The 17,268-nt window shown below is 42.9% G+C and overlaps 1 protein-coding gene across 6 annotated transcripts in view; it reads left to right on the top strand.

Annotated features, from left to right (window-relative positions):
- Positions 1-17,268, top strand: part of CNGB1 (cyclic nucleotide gated channel subunit beta 1) — a 69,088-nt gene that overhangs the window by 40,072 nt on the left and 11,748 nt on the right. For all 6 annotated transcript variants that reach the window (XM_059713693.1, XM_059713695.1, XM_019497271.2 and 3 more), the window contains 8 exons: positions 2,881-2,967; positions 4,839-4,996; positions 5,724-5,906; positions 6,694-6,902; positions 13,231-13,281; positions 13,942-14,028; positions 15,253-15,317; positions 16,168-16,290. In XM_059713693.1, coding sequence (XP_059569676.1) covers positions 2,881-2,967; positions 4,839-4,996; positions 5,724-5,906; positions 6,694-6,902; positions 13,231-13,281; positions 13,942-14,028; positions 15,253-15,317; positions 16,168-16,290 — 963 coding nt within the window. The remainder of the gene's footprint in view (positions 1-2,880; positions 2,968-4,838; positions 4,997-5,723; positions 5,907-6,693; positions 6,903-13,230; positions 13,282-13,941; positions 14,029-15,252; positions 15,318-16,167; positions 16,291-17,268) is intronic.

The raw sequence follows: 17,268 nt of genomic DNA, 5'->3' as shown, positions 1-17,268 counted from the left end.
CCTTGAAATGTGGCAGGATTTGTGGCTGCAGCAACAGCTACCATTCCTGCAGTTTTCACCCCAATGTGGCTTAACACGCACACATGACACGAGTTTTACTTGTCAGTAGCTTGAGGTACAGTTTCCAAGAAACCCCTGCACCTATCTCTTTGACACTTGGCAGGCTTTGTGGCCTCAGTAAGAGCTACCACCCCTACAGTTTTCAACCCACTGTTAACAAACACACGTGACCTGAGTTTTGCTTTCAGGATTTTGAGGTGCAGATTCCCAGAAACCCCTGCACCTATCACCTTGAACCAAGACATGCATCTTGCTCTCAGCAGAGGCTACCATCCCTGCAGGTTTCATCTGAATCAGCCAAAAGACAACAAAGTTATAGATATTTCATTGATTCCCCATTATACTCTATGGCTGAATCTCCGAATCGATTCGGAAAGCCTAAAGCTTCCGGCGATTTGATTTGGGTTTGTAGATTCTGCCTCTGAATCATCCGAATCGTCTCCGAATCTGAATCGTGATCCGAAGCTTTGCACAACCCTAGTGTCCACCATTGCACTTGGAGGAAACTACTGTTTCCTCCATTTCTTCATGTTGCTTCTATGCCCATTGCACCTGTTTGTTTTTATTTTCACTAGAGATAAGCAATAATGTGATGTTTGTATCTTAATATGCTTCATTTACTCGGGGTTCTGTTCTGCCAGGAAACTATTAACTACTTCTTTTTTTAATCCATAGTACAATTCAAGCTTAAGACTTTGCTGAGCCTGAAATTAATCCTTATATAATGAGGAGGTGAGTGATGATTCACCTGATATGTTTAGGTACTTGCTACAGGAATTACTTGCATCTAAAATTTAAATCTTGCCCAGTGCACCTTGTTTTTAGCTCTCTAGTTTTATCAGTTAGCTCAGGACTATCAACTGCATGAGTCTTGATGTTATCAAGTATGTGAGAGAGAGACTCTGGTTCAAGTTATTGTTTGTTTCACTTCTAAAACATCTACTGAAATTACCTGAGAGAGAATTTTGGTCCTCACTGTCTTTTAAATCAAAGTTTTGTGTTTTTTTGTCCTTACAAGCAGAGATGGCTAGAAAAAGCAGGGTATGGGATTCATTCAGGTTTCCCTGGAGTGAATTTTGACCTAGGCATAAAATGAGGAAGGAATTTTTCATATATTTTAGGAATGACCTGCATAAGAAGGGTTTGTCTGAATATTGCTTAGCCACTCATTATGATCTGTGTAACTTAGGGGGTCATCTAGTTCCTCATGTAACCAGATTTCTCACATAGGACATACAAATGTAAACTAGTGTGCTGTGTCTATGCTTGTAACTGTATTTTGTTGAGCCTGTTACAGTGGGCTCGAACACCTGTTAACAATGGCAAACCCACTTCTCAGAGACTGAGAACTTTGTTCTCTGGTATTATAATGACTTCTTCTTTTTGCGTACATGGATTCCTATGGTTGCTCCAGAACCTGGTTTCCTAAATGACAGTGCAGGTTACTACCAAGTGATACACTGAGCAACCCCATGCTGGTTTTATTTTTATGATGAGGATGAAGATTTATTATTTCATAGAATCAATGGACTGGAAGGGACCTGGAAGATCATCAAGTCTGGTCCCCTGCTATAGGCAGGAGGTTAATGAGCTCAAACTAGCTCAACGAGGTAGTTATCCAGCCTCCTCTTGAATACTTCCAAGGATGGCGATGGTATCATGTCTGCCGGAAGTGTGTTCCAAGTTCTAGTTAACCTTACGGAGAATAAGTTCTTCCTTATGTCCAGTCTAAATCTTCCCTCTGTTAGTTTGTGGCCATTGGTCCTCATCATCCCAAGAGGTGCCTTCCTGAACAGTTGCTCCCCCAGATCTTGGTGCTCACCCCTGACATACTTGTAGGTGGCTTTCAAGTCACCTCTCAGCCTCCTCTTACACACACTGAAGAAACCTAGTCTCTCCTCATAGGACCTATCCTCCAGGCCCCTGATCATGCAGGTGGCCCTTCTCTGCACCCTCTCAAGCTTATCTGTATCCTTCTTGAAGTGCAGTGCCAAAAACTGGGCACAGTACTCCAGTTGCAGCCTCACCAGTGCTGAGTAGAGGGGGAGAAGCACCTCTCTGGATCTGCTGGCAACACATCAGCTGATACACAGCAGAATTCTATTTGCCCTGCTGACAACTTCATCACACTCTTGGATCATATTCATCTTCTGGTCGGTTGTGACCCCCAGGTCCCATTCAGATGTTGTGCCAGCTGCACACTAGTGTATTTGCATTACATTAGTGCTTAGAGGCTTTGAGAGAGATCAGGTTCTTGTTGTGTTAGGTGATACCTAAACATACAGTAGAAGGGAGTTTCTTCCCCAAAGAGGGAAACATTTGTAAATGTTTGTCTGGCATTGATAAGGAAGAAAAAATTATTAATAATAAGAAGAGTGAGCAATATTATGTTTAACATAATTACCTACCAAGTTGTTGCTTTCATAAGGATAATGATATATTTTCAACAGGCATCATTTATGGACTGCCTTTCTTTGGCCGAAATGCAAGAGCCAGGACTGCAGCTTTCTGTGAAGTTCTGTAGTTTTACATAGTAAACCATTTTGATCTTCTGTTTCCTTTTTAAAAGCCTGCACAAAGATTTATATGTATGTATGTAAGTGAAAGGAGGGGCAAAGAAAACTTTCTTTCTGACTATTCCTCTTCCTAAGATCATCATCTTGCTTTTAATTTTCTATTTATATTTTTTCCCTAAAATAGGGAGAGAACAAGGAAAAAGGAAATAGGCAGAAGAACATAAAGATAAATGCAAAGGAAGCAAGAGGGGAAGGGAGAGTGTTGGCTTCCATTTGCTAAGTATCAGTTGTTACTTTTCTTTAGGAAGAAGCACGAATCCCATGATGACACCCTGGAGGAGCTCACTTTTACCTCTCCACTGCCATCCCCATCCAGAGACTGGCAAGGAAGGTAACCTTGTGAAATGAGAAACCCAGATTTATGCAGCCATCTTCTAATCAGTTTTGTTATTAAGATGTACAAGTGCAGTGCTTAGAGTGTGCAGTGAATATGGAAATAAGCATGCATTTGCCAGAGTAGAAACTGCTCCTTTAGTTCTGCATGTAATTAGGTAAAAATGTTCTAATTATTATTACTGACTTGGTTCTTTTGCATCTAAAATCATAGAACGTGTACTATGTAGTGAGAAAATAACATAGTTTTGAATCAAAGATCTAAGAACCTCTTTTAAAGTTGATTTTAATATCTATTTTATTTTAAATTATGCATTGCCAAATATTGCCATCTTCATAAGCATCACTAGAAGACTTGAGTTATGAAACTCATGATTTATGAGGAAAGGTTGAAAGAACTAGCTTTACTGAGTCTGGAGAAGAGAAGACTGAGAGAGGTTTTATAATAGTCTTCAAATACCTGAATGGAGATTATTAAGAGAATTTTTAGACTTCACATTTTTAGACTCAAGGCAGCCCTCCATAATTTTTGTGAATTGAGCAGCATCCAAATTTTAAAAAATGAATTTTATTTATTACAACACTTATTACAACAGGGGGGCTGGGCAGTGAGGACAGGAGAGCAGCCAAGCAGGGAGGAGTCTGAGTCTGCATGTATCTGCTTATTTGCTCACACCTCATGGCACCCTTCAAAAGATCTTGCTGCATCCCAGGAAGTCATGGTATCCTGGTTAACAATCATTGAGATAGACTATTCCCTGTGGCAGAAGAGGACTGAATTAGGAGCAGTGGCATAAAACTACAGGAGAGAAAATTTAGGTTGAAGATTAGAACGGAATCTCTGACTATGCAGGTGGTCAAGTACTGAAACAGGCTTCCTAAGAGGCAATTGAATTGCCATCCCTGGAAATTTTAATTAGCAGGTTAGATGAATACTTGAGTGAGATGATTCTGCCTTGAGCAAGGGACTGGACTATATGACTTCATAAGATCTCTTCCAGCCCTGTATTCTTATGATTTTAAGACTTGGTTCAACATGAAGAGGAGTTGCATTTTTAATTTGAAGAGCATTAGAGAGATGGTGTGCTGCCAACTTCTATTGATTCCACACAACCATCCATTTTCTTCCTTCTGGAATACAAAGGGAATATATTTATCACATACACTTAGTGTTGGATCTCCTTATGATGTTCTACAAATGGAGCAGTCTTGAGAAGGACCATCTGTTCGCCAGTTTGTATTCACTAGAGAAATTTATAGTGCAATAAAAGACATTGAGGAGTTACTTTAACTAATTTTTAAGTAGGATTTAGCAATCCATATAGATAGGGACTGTTGTATCAGCTAACCATGTAGGATCTTTAGGATGAATAACCAGCAATTAACATGAAGTTAAACATGGATGGTATGTGTCTACACATATGTTAAACTTGACTTTGCAATTATGTCAGATAATGCAATCTAATTTTAACCTGACCTAATTTTTAGCAAAAATAAGTTCCAAAAAGCTGGACCCTAGGTGTTCCTGGACTTTCACCCACTTTTCCATCTGATGTTACACAACCAAAACCTTCTCCTAGTATCAGGAGCACAGAGATACATGGCAGATAGCAGCCTTTGATCTGAGGAATTTCCAAGTCTTTTCTAGTAGAGGCCCTTTGAAACATCTGTACTTCATGAACCTGTGACATTGACTGAAATCTGAGAATTTATACAAGATCATGTGTGATATGATAACCTATTTGATGGCAAACCTGGCAGGGCTAAATCCTAACTAAGGGAGCTACAGCTTAAAAAATAGATCTTGGAATAGATCCCTTGCTTCCCCCCACCCCCCAATTAGGAAATTCTGTGTTGGTTTCTCTACAGTATGCCAGATCACATGGGTTCACCAACCAGCCAGAGCAGTGCAATCATCAATGACCGGCTGCAGGAGCTAGTGAAGCTCTTTAAGGACAGGACTGAAAAAGTGAAGGAGAAGCTGATTGACCCAGATGTTTCTTCTGAAGATGAAAGCCCCGTGGCATGTGAGTTAGAGCTGAGTTGGAAGCTCCTAGGTGATGGGTATAATGTGGGTCAAAGGATGAAAGTCAATGAGGACAGACATCGTAGCAACTCAGATAGGTTTTTGTTGCTTTATAAAGCCCAAGGAACAAAAGCAATTATTTGAGTTTGTACATTGAAAGCTGGTCTTCCAGAGTAACAGAGATGTATTCCAAAAGGGAATTATTGAACAAATGTTTGGATTAGATGGTTTGTGTATATCAGTAATACTGTTGGAGCAGAGTTCAGTGAAATGATTGGCAATTTCAGTGTAATCCTCTATGCAAAAAAAAAAAGTACTTTAATCCCTTTTCCCCATTTGCTCCCCATACAAAGTGCCATAACTAGCAATCTTGACCCTGTACAAAGGAGTAACAACCCCTACATGACTCAAAGGAGTGTTGTAACACTAAGTATATTGTTAGCTTAACAGTGTTTTGAATTTTTCACCATGAAGAGGCTGCATATATTTTGTTATTCCTGTTGTTAAAGACACAGGAGTGGTTTGATATGAAAGCTGAGATACTTCTAGGTCTTTGACAGGCTGGTCTATAAAGGTAGCTTGAAGCCATGAACAAGAACTCTTTGCTGTTAATGTAAAGTGGCCTTTCATGAAGGTGGCCATTTTAATAGACACTTACAAAACAAATATAAGATCTGTAGTTTGGCAAAAATTTGCACTGTTTTCAATGTTTCTATGGGTTCTCCTAGCCCCTGCCAAGAAAAAGCCTCCAGAACCACTTCCCCCACCCCCTGCTGAATTAAAACCTGAAGCTGCGAAAGTTGAAGAGGAGGAGCATTACTGTGAGATGCTTTGCTGCAAATTCAAACGCCATCCCTGGTTTGACACCTTGAAGAATTACCAGTTCCCAAGTAGCATAGACCCTCTCACCAGTGAGTAACTGAAAATTATTGTTTAGTTGAGATGAACTACCCCTGTCTTCAGGAATGTAAAAGGAATGAGAGAACTATAACTAAGGAATGAGAGAAGGAGAAAAGGAAGGAGGTCATGGAAAGGGGGAAGAAAACTAGGGAAAGATGAAAGGAACAATTTTAATGTGCATATGGATGTGCCTATGACTGGATTTTTTCCTTTGGAAGTGCAAAAGAAAGCAATACATTTCTTTAGATATCGTTGGTAGCTAAAGGTTTTCCTCCACAGCTGTGACTGTAGGAAGTTTCTCAGTCAGTGTGCGGAGCAACATGCCAAAGTACTTTTAGCCCTTTTAGCTGACAAAAAATTGGTTAGACCACTGCGAAAAATCCCTGGAAAACCAACTCCTTCCCTCCCATACCTCACCCATTTCTAAGAATCGCTTCTCTCCAAGAGCCAGCAGTCATAGCTAAAGAAATAAGTAACCTTGAAATAATGAAGTTAGAAATTAATTCTTAAGGTAAAGTGCTGAGAATTTAGCAGATTTTGGTACCCATCATTTTAGTGCCCAGTTCATTTACCCATAAAGCCAGTCCTGTTAGCAGTAGGCAGGTACTCCTGATCAAGTGCCATTGGTGGTAGGACTCAGAAATCCTGCGAGGTACTTCTCAGAAGGTGTTACTTTTGCTGTGCACTAGATCTTTGGCAGCTTTGAAGCAGGACATGGTATTAGGAGAACTCAGCTTGTGACTATTTGAGAAAAGCTTGCTGACTTCTTTTTTCTCACTTTTGCTTTCCTCTGCTTAGATCTGATGTACGTGCTGTGGCTGTTCTTTGTTGTAATGGCCTGGAATTGGAACTGCTGGCTGATTCCAGTCCGTTGTACCTTTCCATACCAGACACCAGATAACATCCATTACTGGCTTCTTATGGACTATCTCTGTGACCTCATCTACCTTCTAGACATCCTTGTCTTTCAAGCCCGCCTACAGTTTGTCAGAGGAGGAGACATTATTGTAAGTGGCAACTGGTAGCCTTTTCCCCTCTTGGGCAGAATTTTATAACAGCAATGTGGCTTGCTTGGGATATCTCTCTGAAATCAATGATACTTCAAATCTATGAAAAGGACTTCTGATAAACCTTTGGAGATAAGAACTGCTGACTAAGAGGCAGCTATTCTATTGTATCCCCTGCAGCAGGTGTGCACAAAATATGGCCCATGGGCCAGATCCAGCCCACCAATTGATTGTATCTGGCCCACAGCTGCCCCCATGGCGCTCTGCATGGGGCTGAGTCCCACCCAGCCCCAGCTAGTGTGGCTACTTATCATGCTGGGTGGGCCAAGTGGATGGAAGGTAGCCAGGAGCTGGGGCTAGAGTCCTGTATGCTGGGGCAGGAGCTGCCTGGCTGCAGCTTCCCCCACTGACTGGCTGGGCATGTGATACCCAGGGAACTGCTGGAGGTGGGAAGAACTGAGCAGTACTGGTCAGGGCTGTAGCTGGGACCAGGTCTGGAACAGTGCTGTTAGCAAGCGTGGGGCAGGTGTGGGCAGGAACATGGTGCAGACTGCTGTGGGCAGGAACAGGTAAGGTTTGAGCATCGTGGGGGAAGCCAAGGGCTGCTTGGAAGGGCAGGGTAGGGAAGGGGGAGGGCAGACCACACCGCACCGCCTGGGTGAACTCTGCTGTATTTGCCCCCTGCCTCCCCCTCCCTCCCTCCCTCCCTCTCCCCAGCCCCAGCTGCCTCCCAGGACCTAACACGCAGGCAGCCCTCCACACACATGTGTTCACTCCTCCACACACCCCCCATCCCCACCCCCCATACACCCCATTCACCTTTACCCCCACCCTCCCACATGAAATTTACAAGAGTAAGACTTTATTTTGAGCTATTATATAATCACATCTATATACACTACTCAAAGTGGAATAACTAGAAACAATAGCCACAAACTGACAGAGAGCAGATTTAGACTAGACATCAGAAAGAACTTCTTGAAGGTAAGGAGACATCAGAAAAAACTTCTTGCACAGCCGCTTTGCCTGGGCAAAGTGACTAGTATTTGCCTCGGATTTGGCCGATTCAGGGGACAGTGATTTGATTCAGTGATTCAAATCACTATCCCGAATCGATTCAGCCAGATCTGATTCGGAGATTCGGCAGTAGCCCAGGCCCAGGCCCAACCCCCGCCCACCCCAGCTCTGGGCACTTTGAAAAAAACAGCCCCAACTCACTGGATGCTCCAGGGTGGGGGTCGATCCCTGCTGCCCCCCACTGCCCCATGCTGCATGGGGGACTCTGCACACCCCCCCCAACTCCCTAGCACCCCCATGGCTGCCTCACCTGCCTCAGCTCCAGCCCTTTAAAGAAAAAAAAATACCCCCAAGCTCTGGCCTCACCAGTTCCTGCCCAGTTGGGGGGAGATCCCCACTGCTGTACTCCACGTGGGGACTCTGCCACAAGCCCCATGAAGCCCTGCAGGAGCTGGTGAGTCCTGGGCAGGGGGGGTGGGGAAGGGGTTGGGGGAGGGGGAAGGGTTCTTAAATGGCCAAAGCTGGGGCGGGCAAGGAAGCTGTGGGGGGGGGCTAGGAGAGCGAGGGTGGGTTGGGGGGCTTGTTGAAGAGCCCCCCATGCAGCATGGGGCAGTGGGGGGCAGCGGGGATCACCCCCCAACCCCCCTGGGCAGCACCCTGTGAGCCCAGGGCTTTTTTTAAAGCACCAGGAGCTGGGGCTGGGGGAGCAGGCAGGGGATGGGGCCAGGCAGAGGTCCCCCCATGGTCCCCTCCCCCCTCCTCCAGCTCCCTCTCCCCTGGCCCCTACTTACCAGCTCCAAGTCTGGCTCCAGCTCCCTGCTGCAGTGGGCAGGGACTGCCCAAATCATCGAAGCTCTCTGAATCTTTTTTGAAGATTCAGAGAACTTTGAATCAATTTGTACCTTTTTATTGGTGCCCTGATTCGATTCGGATTTGGAGATTTGGTCACTGCATCAGGCCAAATCTCTTCTGAATTCAATCAGCACCCGAAGCTTTGCACAGCCCTAGTAAGGGTTACCAGAATCCGGAATGGGCTTTTAAGTGAGGTGGTGCTCTCCCCTACCTTGGAGGTCTTTAAGAGAAGACTGGACAAACACCTGGCTGTGGTCATCTGACCCCAGCACTCTTTCCTGCCCAGGGCAGGGGGTCAGACTTAATGATCTACTGAGGTCCCTTCCAACCCCAAAAATATATGAAAAAGCGTAAATCAGGACAAATAATTTTTTCATTATAAAATTAAAATGTTATAGTAGATATTTGATTTTTAGTATATGATTTGTTTTTTATCTATAATTTGTTAAAATTATATATTTTGAAAGATTTTGTGTATGCAGCCCTCCACAACTCATCAAAACTCATTAAGTGGCTCACCAGCTGACTTAATTGCTCACCTTTGCCCTATTAGGTCCAAAGTAGGGTATTTTCTTATCCACCCTGCTTGGATGTTTTATCATTTCCAGTTCCCAGTGCTTGATCCATTCATTTGCAATCCCTTTACAGGCCCTTTAATTGATATATTAACAATCCTTATATCTCCAGAAAGAGTAAATTGTTTCTCTCTCAGTCTCAACAGCTGCTCATTCTGGTGTTGCACATCCCAAAGTACTTTGGTTCTGAAACTTGGGATTCTTGTGCACTAGTACTGATAGCTTTCTTTATGCTGGCATTTAACTTGGTGCAGGGCTGCTCCACCAGGTAGTGATGCCCACAGTGAAGCTAACATTATTCAGCTTCAGGATTCCTTTAACTCTTCTGCTCCCCTGGCCAATAAGCTGCTGTAGAAAAGCCTTCAGCCTATATGCCTTGTCACTCAGGGCTGGCAGTCTCATAAACAGTGCTTTTAATTTTCTTGAGTGTAGTGAGCCAGAATAAATGAATATGGCAAAAGTGATCACAAAATCAATATTTGGAGCATGTGCTCGAGATACAGGATGATGTTAAAATCTTTGATTCAGTTTCTGTATCCAACCAAATGAGCTCTGGGAAGCAAGAGCTAAAGGTTATGTTCTGCCCATTACTTATAAAAACACACAAATTGGAAGGCTTAGCTTGAAAAATCAGTGGCTTACATCATTACGGAAGCATCCCCTTAGTATTTGGATGATGGGGTTGCATTTTCATGTGCATTAATGTGCTTTTCCTCATCAAAGCACTTTTTCTGACTCGGGAGGTGCACGAGCCAACCAGAAGTAACACTCTTCTAGAATTGGTCCTGGCCAAGGGAGATGACTTAAACATAGAGGGAAGCCTGGGCGATAGCGACCATGAAACCATCATGTTCACTGTCTGTCGCAAGGCAGACAAATTAGATAGCAGGATTGACGTTTCAGACTTCAAAAATGCAAATTTCAACAAGCTCAGGTCACCAGTAGGGCAAGTACTGCAGGGCCAGGGACTGAAGGTGAAATGAGTACATGAAGAGTGGTCATTCCTTAAGGATATGATCCTTGAAGCACAAAGGAAGTCTATTTCCACACAGAGGAAAGGTAGCAAAAGGGCTGGGAAGCCCTCTTGGCTAAACAGAGAAATCATGGTCCTCTTGAGAAAGAAGAAAGAGGTATACAGACAATGGAAGCTTGGGACATGCCCCAAGGAGGACTATACAACAATTGCCTGTACTTGTAGGGAGCAAATTAGAAAGGCTAAGGTGGCAACTGAACTAAAATTAGCAATGGGAATCAAGGACAACAAGAAGTCCTTGTTTAGGTATGTAGGGAACAGGAGGAAAACAAATGGGAGCGTGGGGCCACTGCTCAACAACTCAGGACAGCTGGTTACTGGCACTCAGGAGAAAACTGAACTCCTGAATGACTACTTTGCTTCAGTTTTTCACCGGGCCAAGGGGAAAGTCATGCCAGATGGGGTACAGAATGAGCAGGGTAAGAATGAATGTTTTCCTACTATTGCCATAGAACTGGTGTGTGATCAATTAAAAAAAATAGACATATATAAGTCAGCAGGACTGGATGAACTTCATCTGAGAGTGCTGAAGGAGCTGGGCAAAGTTATCACAGAACCCCTGGTGAAACTCTTCCAAAACTCGTGGTGCTCTGGAGAGGTCCTTGAGGACTGGAAGAGGCCAATGTTGTGCCCATCTTCAAGAAGGGGAGAAGGGAGGGCCCGGGTAACTATAGGCCAATTAGCCTAACTTCTATCCCAGGGAAAATTCTGGTAGCATTCGTTAAGGAGTCTATGTGTGATGGGTTTGCAGAAGGTAGGATTCTGAATGACAGCCAGTATGGCTTCGTCATGGGCAGGTCTTCTCTTACCAACCTCATCTTCTTTTATGATCAGGTAACTCACCACGTGAATGAGAGGAGGTTGACATTGTATACCTTGACTTCCAAAAAACTTTTGATCTGGTATCCCATGATGTTCTTGCAACAAAATTGGAGGATTATGGGCTTAACTGCTTGACAGTTAGGTGGGTAGGAAGCTGACTGTGGGGTAGGACCCAGAGAATCCTAATTAGCGGATCTGTGTTGTCTTGGTGAGAAGTGGCCACTGGTGTTCCTCAGGAGTCAGTGCATGGTCCAATGCTATTCAACATCTTCATCAATGATTTGGATGTGGGGGTGAAGAGCTCACTGACCAAGTTTGTGGATATCACCAAGTTATGGGGAAGCATGGTCATGCTTGAAGATACAGGTGGATGTAGACAAGCTGGCAAGTTGGGCAGATCAGAACCAGATGAAGTTCAAGATTGAGAAATGTAAAGTGCTCCATCTGGAGACAAACAATCCCCTACACACCTACAGGCTTGGCAATGCCAATCTGATGAAAACTACGAATGAAAGGGACCTGGGGGTAATAATAGACCACGGTATGTACATGAGCCAGCAGTGAGATGCTGTAGCCAACAGGGCAAATAATACTCTGGCATGCATCAGTTGATGCATCTCCAGCAAAACCAAGGAAGTGATTCTTTTACTCTGCTCAGCTTTGGTGAGACCACAGCTGGAGTACTGCATCCAATTCTGGGTGCCACACGTTAAAAAGGATGTGGTAAAGCTTGAGACAGCCTTTCCTGGTATGGCTTGCCGTACAAGTCTCTGATCATATGGGTGGCCCTTCTTTAGACTGAGGGACCTGGGACTCTTCAGCCTGAAAAAGAGAAGGCTGAGAGGGGACTTGATAGTAGCTTATTGCTACATCAGGGGTGTACATCAAGGGCTCGATGAGCAACTGTTCACCAGGGCACCCTTGGAGAAAACCAGGAGTAATGGTCACAAACTCCTAGAAGATTGTTACAGGCTCAACATTAGGAAAAACTTCTTCACAGCTAGGGTGTCCAGACTGTGAAATAAGCTCTCTCCAGAGGTGGTACAATCACCTACCCTGGAAATCTTTAAGAGGAGATTGGACGGTCACCTTACTGGGGTCACCTGACCCCAGTTGTCTTTCCTGCTTGGTGCAGGGGGGCTGGACTCAATGATCTTCCGAGGTCCCTTCCAGTCTCACAATTGATGAATCTATGAATCTTTCCTAATGTGCATTAAATTTAGTACCTCCATTGTGAGGTACTAAGTAAATGTGCATTAGGCTGCTCTATTGTCCAGTACCAAAAGTACACATTTTTCAAGTGACGCTTAATGCACAGTAGCTTATCTTACTGAACTTTACTGTAATTGTACTTTTTTTACATGTAGCGTTAATGTGCAGTAAAACAGTAAAGTGCTCTTGTAGACGTGTCCTTGTAGCTGCATAAAATAGGAAGAAATGGCCAAAAATACCACATACAGAATTGAGATCCATGGGAACGGATAGAATGAAACACATGGATTTCTGTTTCCCTGCATATTGCTCCTCCTTTCTTAGGATAGAAAGTGCCTTTTAGACTGCTCTGCTGCTATTGGCTCCTTTCATCTAACCAGTACACTGCCTCCACCAGCTGGGAACATGGGGCAGCTTGTGGAGGTTATGCCTGTTTAGAATAGAGATACTGTAGGAGTCTTACGGGTCTATGTTGTCCTAAGAAAAATGTTCAGGGAACTGAAATGGCAACTTAAGGACCCCCCTTGCCCATTATCCCATCATCAAGCCATATGCCTTCTCTCAGTACAAAAGATCTTCCAATATGTTAACTATACAGAGGTCAGTTGGGCAAAAAGGTTATGTGGTCACATTCCCTTCCATCTCTCTTACCTCCGTCCATTCCTCTTATCATTAGGACTTTTCTGATCTTCTTTGTGGTACATATTTGTAAGGAAGCATATGGCCAGGTCTGTGGATGTAGCTCTATTGCCTTTTCAGTTAAATAAAACTCATAGTAGAGTGATGATGCCTCTTTCTGCCTCTTGTTTTCACCTAGTGTGATAAAAAGGACATGAGAGAAAACTACATGAAAACTGAACGCTTCAAGGTGAGATGCATTTTATATGACTTTTGTTTATGTATGTTAGTATTTGTCAGAGTACAGATTAATAATGATATACTCACTCCTGTTATTGGTCACGTTTGTAAAGAAAAAACTGCAATAATTTAATATATATGATTTTTATCTTGCTAATGGCCTTTAAATATACTGAAGACCAGACTTAGGATATCCCTGTCTTGGGTACGAAAGGAATAGAAGGAATGCTAGTGCTTTTCCTCACACCCTATGGCTGTCTCTGGACAGGGACTAACCATGAATAACTCGGGATCACAGACAGTATGGTAGGTAAGTTCTGAAAGAAGCAGTAGCACCCTCAGAGGGAGCTAGGAGTATCGTGATTTGGATATGGGCAAGAGAGCACATAGGATTCAAATAATGGAGTTCCCATTGTAATGTGAGCCTCTCTGGAGCCCCAGTTATTATCTAGACAAGTTAAAGGGTGTTGAGTTTATCTGTGCCTATGGAATATGGTTGTGTTGTTCACTGACTTGCATTACTCTATCCATGGATCATCACTGTTGATTTCACTGGAAAGGCAGAAGTGGGTTTCATAAATATTTGCTTGAGGGCTGGTTGAAGCAAATGAGTCCCATGATGTTTTTAGTTCACCACCATGTTTTCTTCTTTGGTCTGAATGGCTTTTAGATGGACTTGATCTCCCTCATTCCTCTGGATATATTTTACTTCAAAGTTGGTGTAAATTCCCTTTTACGTTTGCCTCGCTGTTTAAAGGTAAGCCAGAAATTTACAAAAACAGGGGAGAACATGCATTGCCATTAACTGTAACTGAATACTCTGCTATTGTTGATGAGTTATTGCTTGCTGTAGAAATAGGCTAAGTGCAGATGTCAAGAAAATTGTATGAGGGAAGAGTGGTGAAGAGGTTTGTTCTGCTGAAGCTGTCACGTGCTTCAGCTGTAATTTGGATATCCTTAATTTATTTTCAAGGTGGGTTGTGAAAACACATACTGAGAGGCTGATCCAGCTCCTACTGAAGTAGGAATGTGTATGTCCATATTGCAATCATTAAACCTGATGCAAGCAGAGAAACAGCTCCTCTGTGATAGATTAAGTTTCAAAACAATTAGAGGTCTTTCAAGGAAAGCCACTATTGCTTTAAAAATGAGAACAATGAAAAAAGTGTATATAAACACAAGACTAGTCTCAGTTAGAAGATTAGATGGTTGAAGAGATACCACATTGGCTATGGAGACAATAGTCCAATTTTACATCAGATTAGTAGCAGGTGAAAGTAACTATGACATGCATTTTGTGCTCAAAAGCTTATCTAACATTTCCCCCAACAGTATAGTTGGTGCAAGAAAAGATATTATCAAACACAGTCCTGCTTTTCACCTATTTTCTTGTATATGGGAAATGAACGGATAGTCCTGAATAACAATGGACCAGCAGTAATCTGCAACATAGAAAAAGTCCAAGATTTGGAAGTCATATGGAAGACTTGAGCCTTCAGGTCATCAAACTAGCACTTGATGTCAACTCTAAAGTGCACTTAGCATTTTAGAATACAAAATACAGTAAAAAAATCAGTCATAGGTTAAAAAAAAACAGTGGTACCTAGGTCTTTCCCAAATTACTCCTTTTGTAGATCATGCCATTTAACTATTGGAGGAGTAAAAGCAAAGGAGAATGGGACTATTTTGGAAGGGATACAAGTGTGAAACATGGTTCTAGTAGTTCATCATTTTTCATTTAAGCTTTAGTCCAAAGTAGTTATCAGTTACAGAAGACAGGGAGCTGACACACCCAGAGAGGTTGTAGACTCTCTATCCTTGGAGGTTTTTAAGACCTGCCTAGACAAAGCTTTGGCTGGGATCATTTAGTTGGCGATGGTCCTGCTTTGAGAAGGGGGTTGGACTAGATGATCTCCTGAGGTCCCGTCTAACTCTAATTTTCTATTATTCTGACACCTATTGCATTCATTCTCTTCAACAGTACATGGCTTTCTTTGAGTTTAACAATCGACTTGAAGCTATTCTGAGCAAGGCATATATTTACAGGTAAGATAAACCGTTGATGCTTGTTTATTTTTGTAGGACATTATTTTTAGGATTCCTCTTTATTGGAGTGGAGAGAGATGTAATTCTAGAGATACAGAAGTCTTCATCCAAACAATTCTTTATTGTCCCCCTTTTCCAACTAAATAAATCTAGATAGAGAAGGTTCCTCCTCATAATTATCACAAAAGTCAATTGCTTTGTGGTAGGAAATGAGATGGACACTAATACATCATAAGATGATTGGCAGAGAAACACTGGGATCAAATACTACGGGGCCTCGTGGCCCAAGCACTTAACACTTGGTTCTCTCTGCAACCAAACAAAAGATTAATTTTTCAGTCACTCTTCAGCTGATTTTGACTCATAGCACGTGCCACTGCTAGCAGGACACGACCCAGAATGACAGCATGAAAGATAACCATAGAAAATGTGTCTATATTAACAGTAGTTTCTATTAAAGCTTTTAAAGTGCCAGCTGCATGTGGTAAGTACTATCAGTGTTATTAGAGATGATATTTTTGATCTGAAAGCAAAGGGAACAGCATGGGGGGGGGGGGAATGGGATGGGATGGGATGGGAGAAGGGTTACTAGGGGAAAGCCATAGATAAGAAATATGCTGGTACCTTCATTGTCTATGAATTGTGCCGAGCGTTGGCTCTTTCACCTCTGGGGCTTCACAGGGATTCATTTTTCTTTTTTTTTAAATATAACTAGAAATATCAGCATCCACCCCATCTTTCTATTAATTGCCTTTCACTTTTAATGGTGATATTTTGAGGGGGAATTTAAAGTGTTTCTCATTATCAACTACCTTACAATTTTCCCTTTTCCCCTTCCTTTGGTTTACAGAGTGATAAGGACCACAGCCTATTTACTCTACTGCTTACATGTGAACTCTTGTCTATACTACTGGGCATCGGCATTTGAAGGGCTGGGTTCTACACACTGGGTGTATGATGGGGAAGGAAACAGGTACTTATCATGTTTGATTTTTTCTGTTGTGTAATCCAGTGAAGCATAATAGGAGTGACAGAGACTGCCAGGGTATAGCCAAGGCTGGATTAATATGCTACTTTTAATAGTAAATAGGTTGGACAAAAAACAAACAAACAAACAAAAAAACCCAGAACATCATGCTATGGTACATTTGATAGTAACCCACTGACATTCATAGATGCACAGAGTCAACAAGGACTGAGAATGCGGGGTGAGAGGGCTGAGAGCTGGTAAGGGAATGTGGTACATATGGGAGGGGAAACACAAAGATCAGAGGAGCTGGAAGATAAGGGAAAACAAGAGGCAGGTGGAGATATGGGAAGGAGTTGGGAGATGGGTAACAGACTGAGGTGGGTGAGGAGCTTGGGAAAAATAACAGACTGGAGCTAGTAACTGTAGAAAATGGGAGAGAGATGAGAAACTAAAAGAGGAGAGTGTGGCTGGCTAGGTAAGGAATCTAGGATTAGGATGAAGGGTCTGAGGAGTAGAAACTGGGACTGGAGTAGATAGACAAGGAAACTGGTACTGGGATGAGGAGCAAAGAGTGGGAGAGAAACAGGACATCAACTGGTTGCAGAGGACAGGGTCAAAAGTTGTTAAGCCTGGGAGACCAGCTAAAAAGGTCCTTGAGTGTTAGAGAACATGTTTCTGCAAAACTAAGAGAGGAGCCCAAGAACCCTGGGTTTCCGCAGTCCTCTGCTGGCAGATCTGGGATCTTTGCTCATGTCTGCAACTGAAATCACTGGGATGCTGGAATATGTGCAATACTACTCTGAAAAATCAGACTCGGGTATGTCAAATCAAGCACCCAGAATTAGGGACTTTTTTTTTTAACCTTAATCTCCCTGTGCTGCAGATTCTTCTCTTCAATATCAAGGTGATAACACTGAACTCACTTCACAAGGTTGTTGTGAAGATGAAATTATAATGAGCTCTCCCCTGAGTACTGCAGAA

This window comes from Alligator mississippiensis, chromosome 10 (genome assembly GCF_030867095.1).
Source record: "Alligator mississippiensis isolate rAllMis1 chromosome 10, rAllMis1, whole genome shotgun sequence".
Taxonomy (NCBI): Eukaryota; Metazoa; Chordata; order Crocodylia; family Alligatoridae; genus Alligator; species Alligator mississippiensis.
Note: the sequence above shows the minus strand (reverse complement) of the source record. Positions and strands in the feature narration are given on the sequence as shown.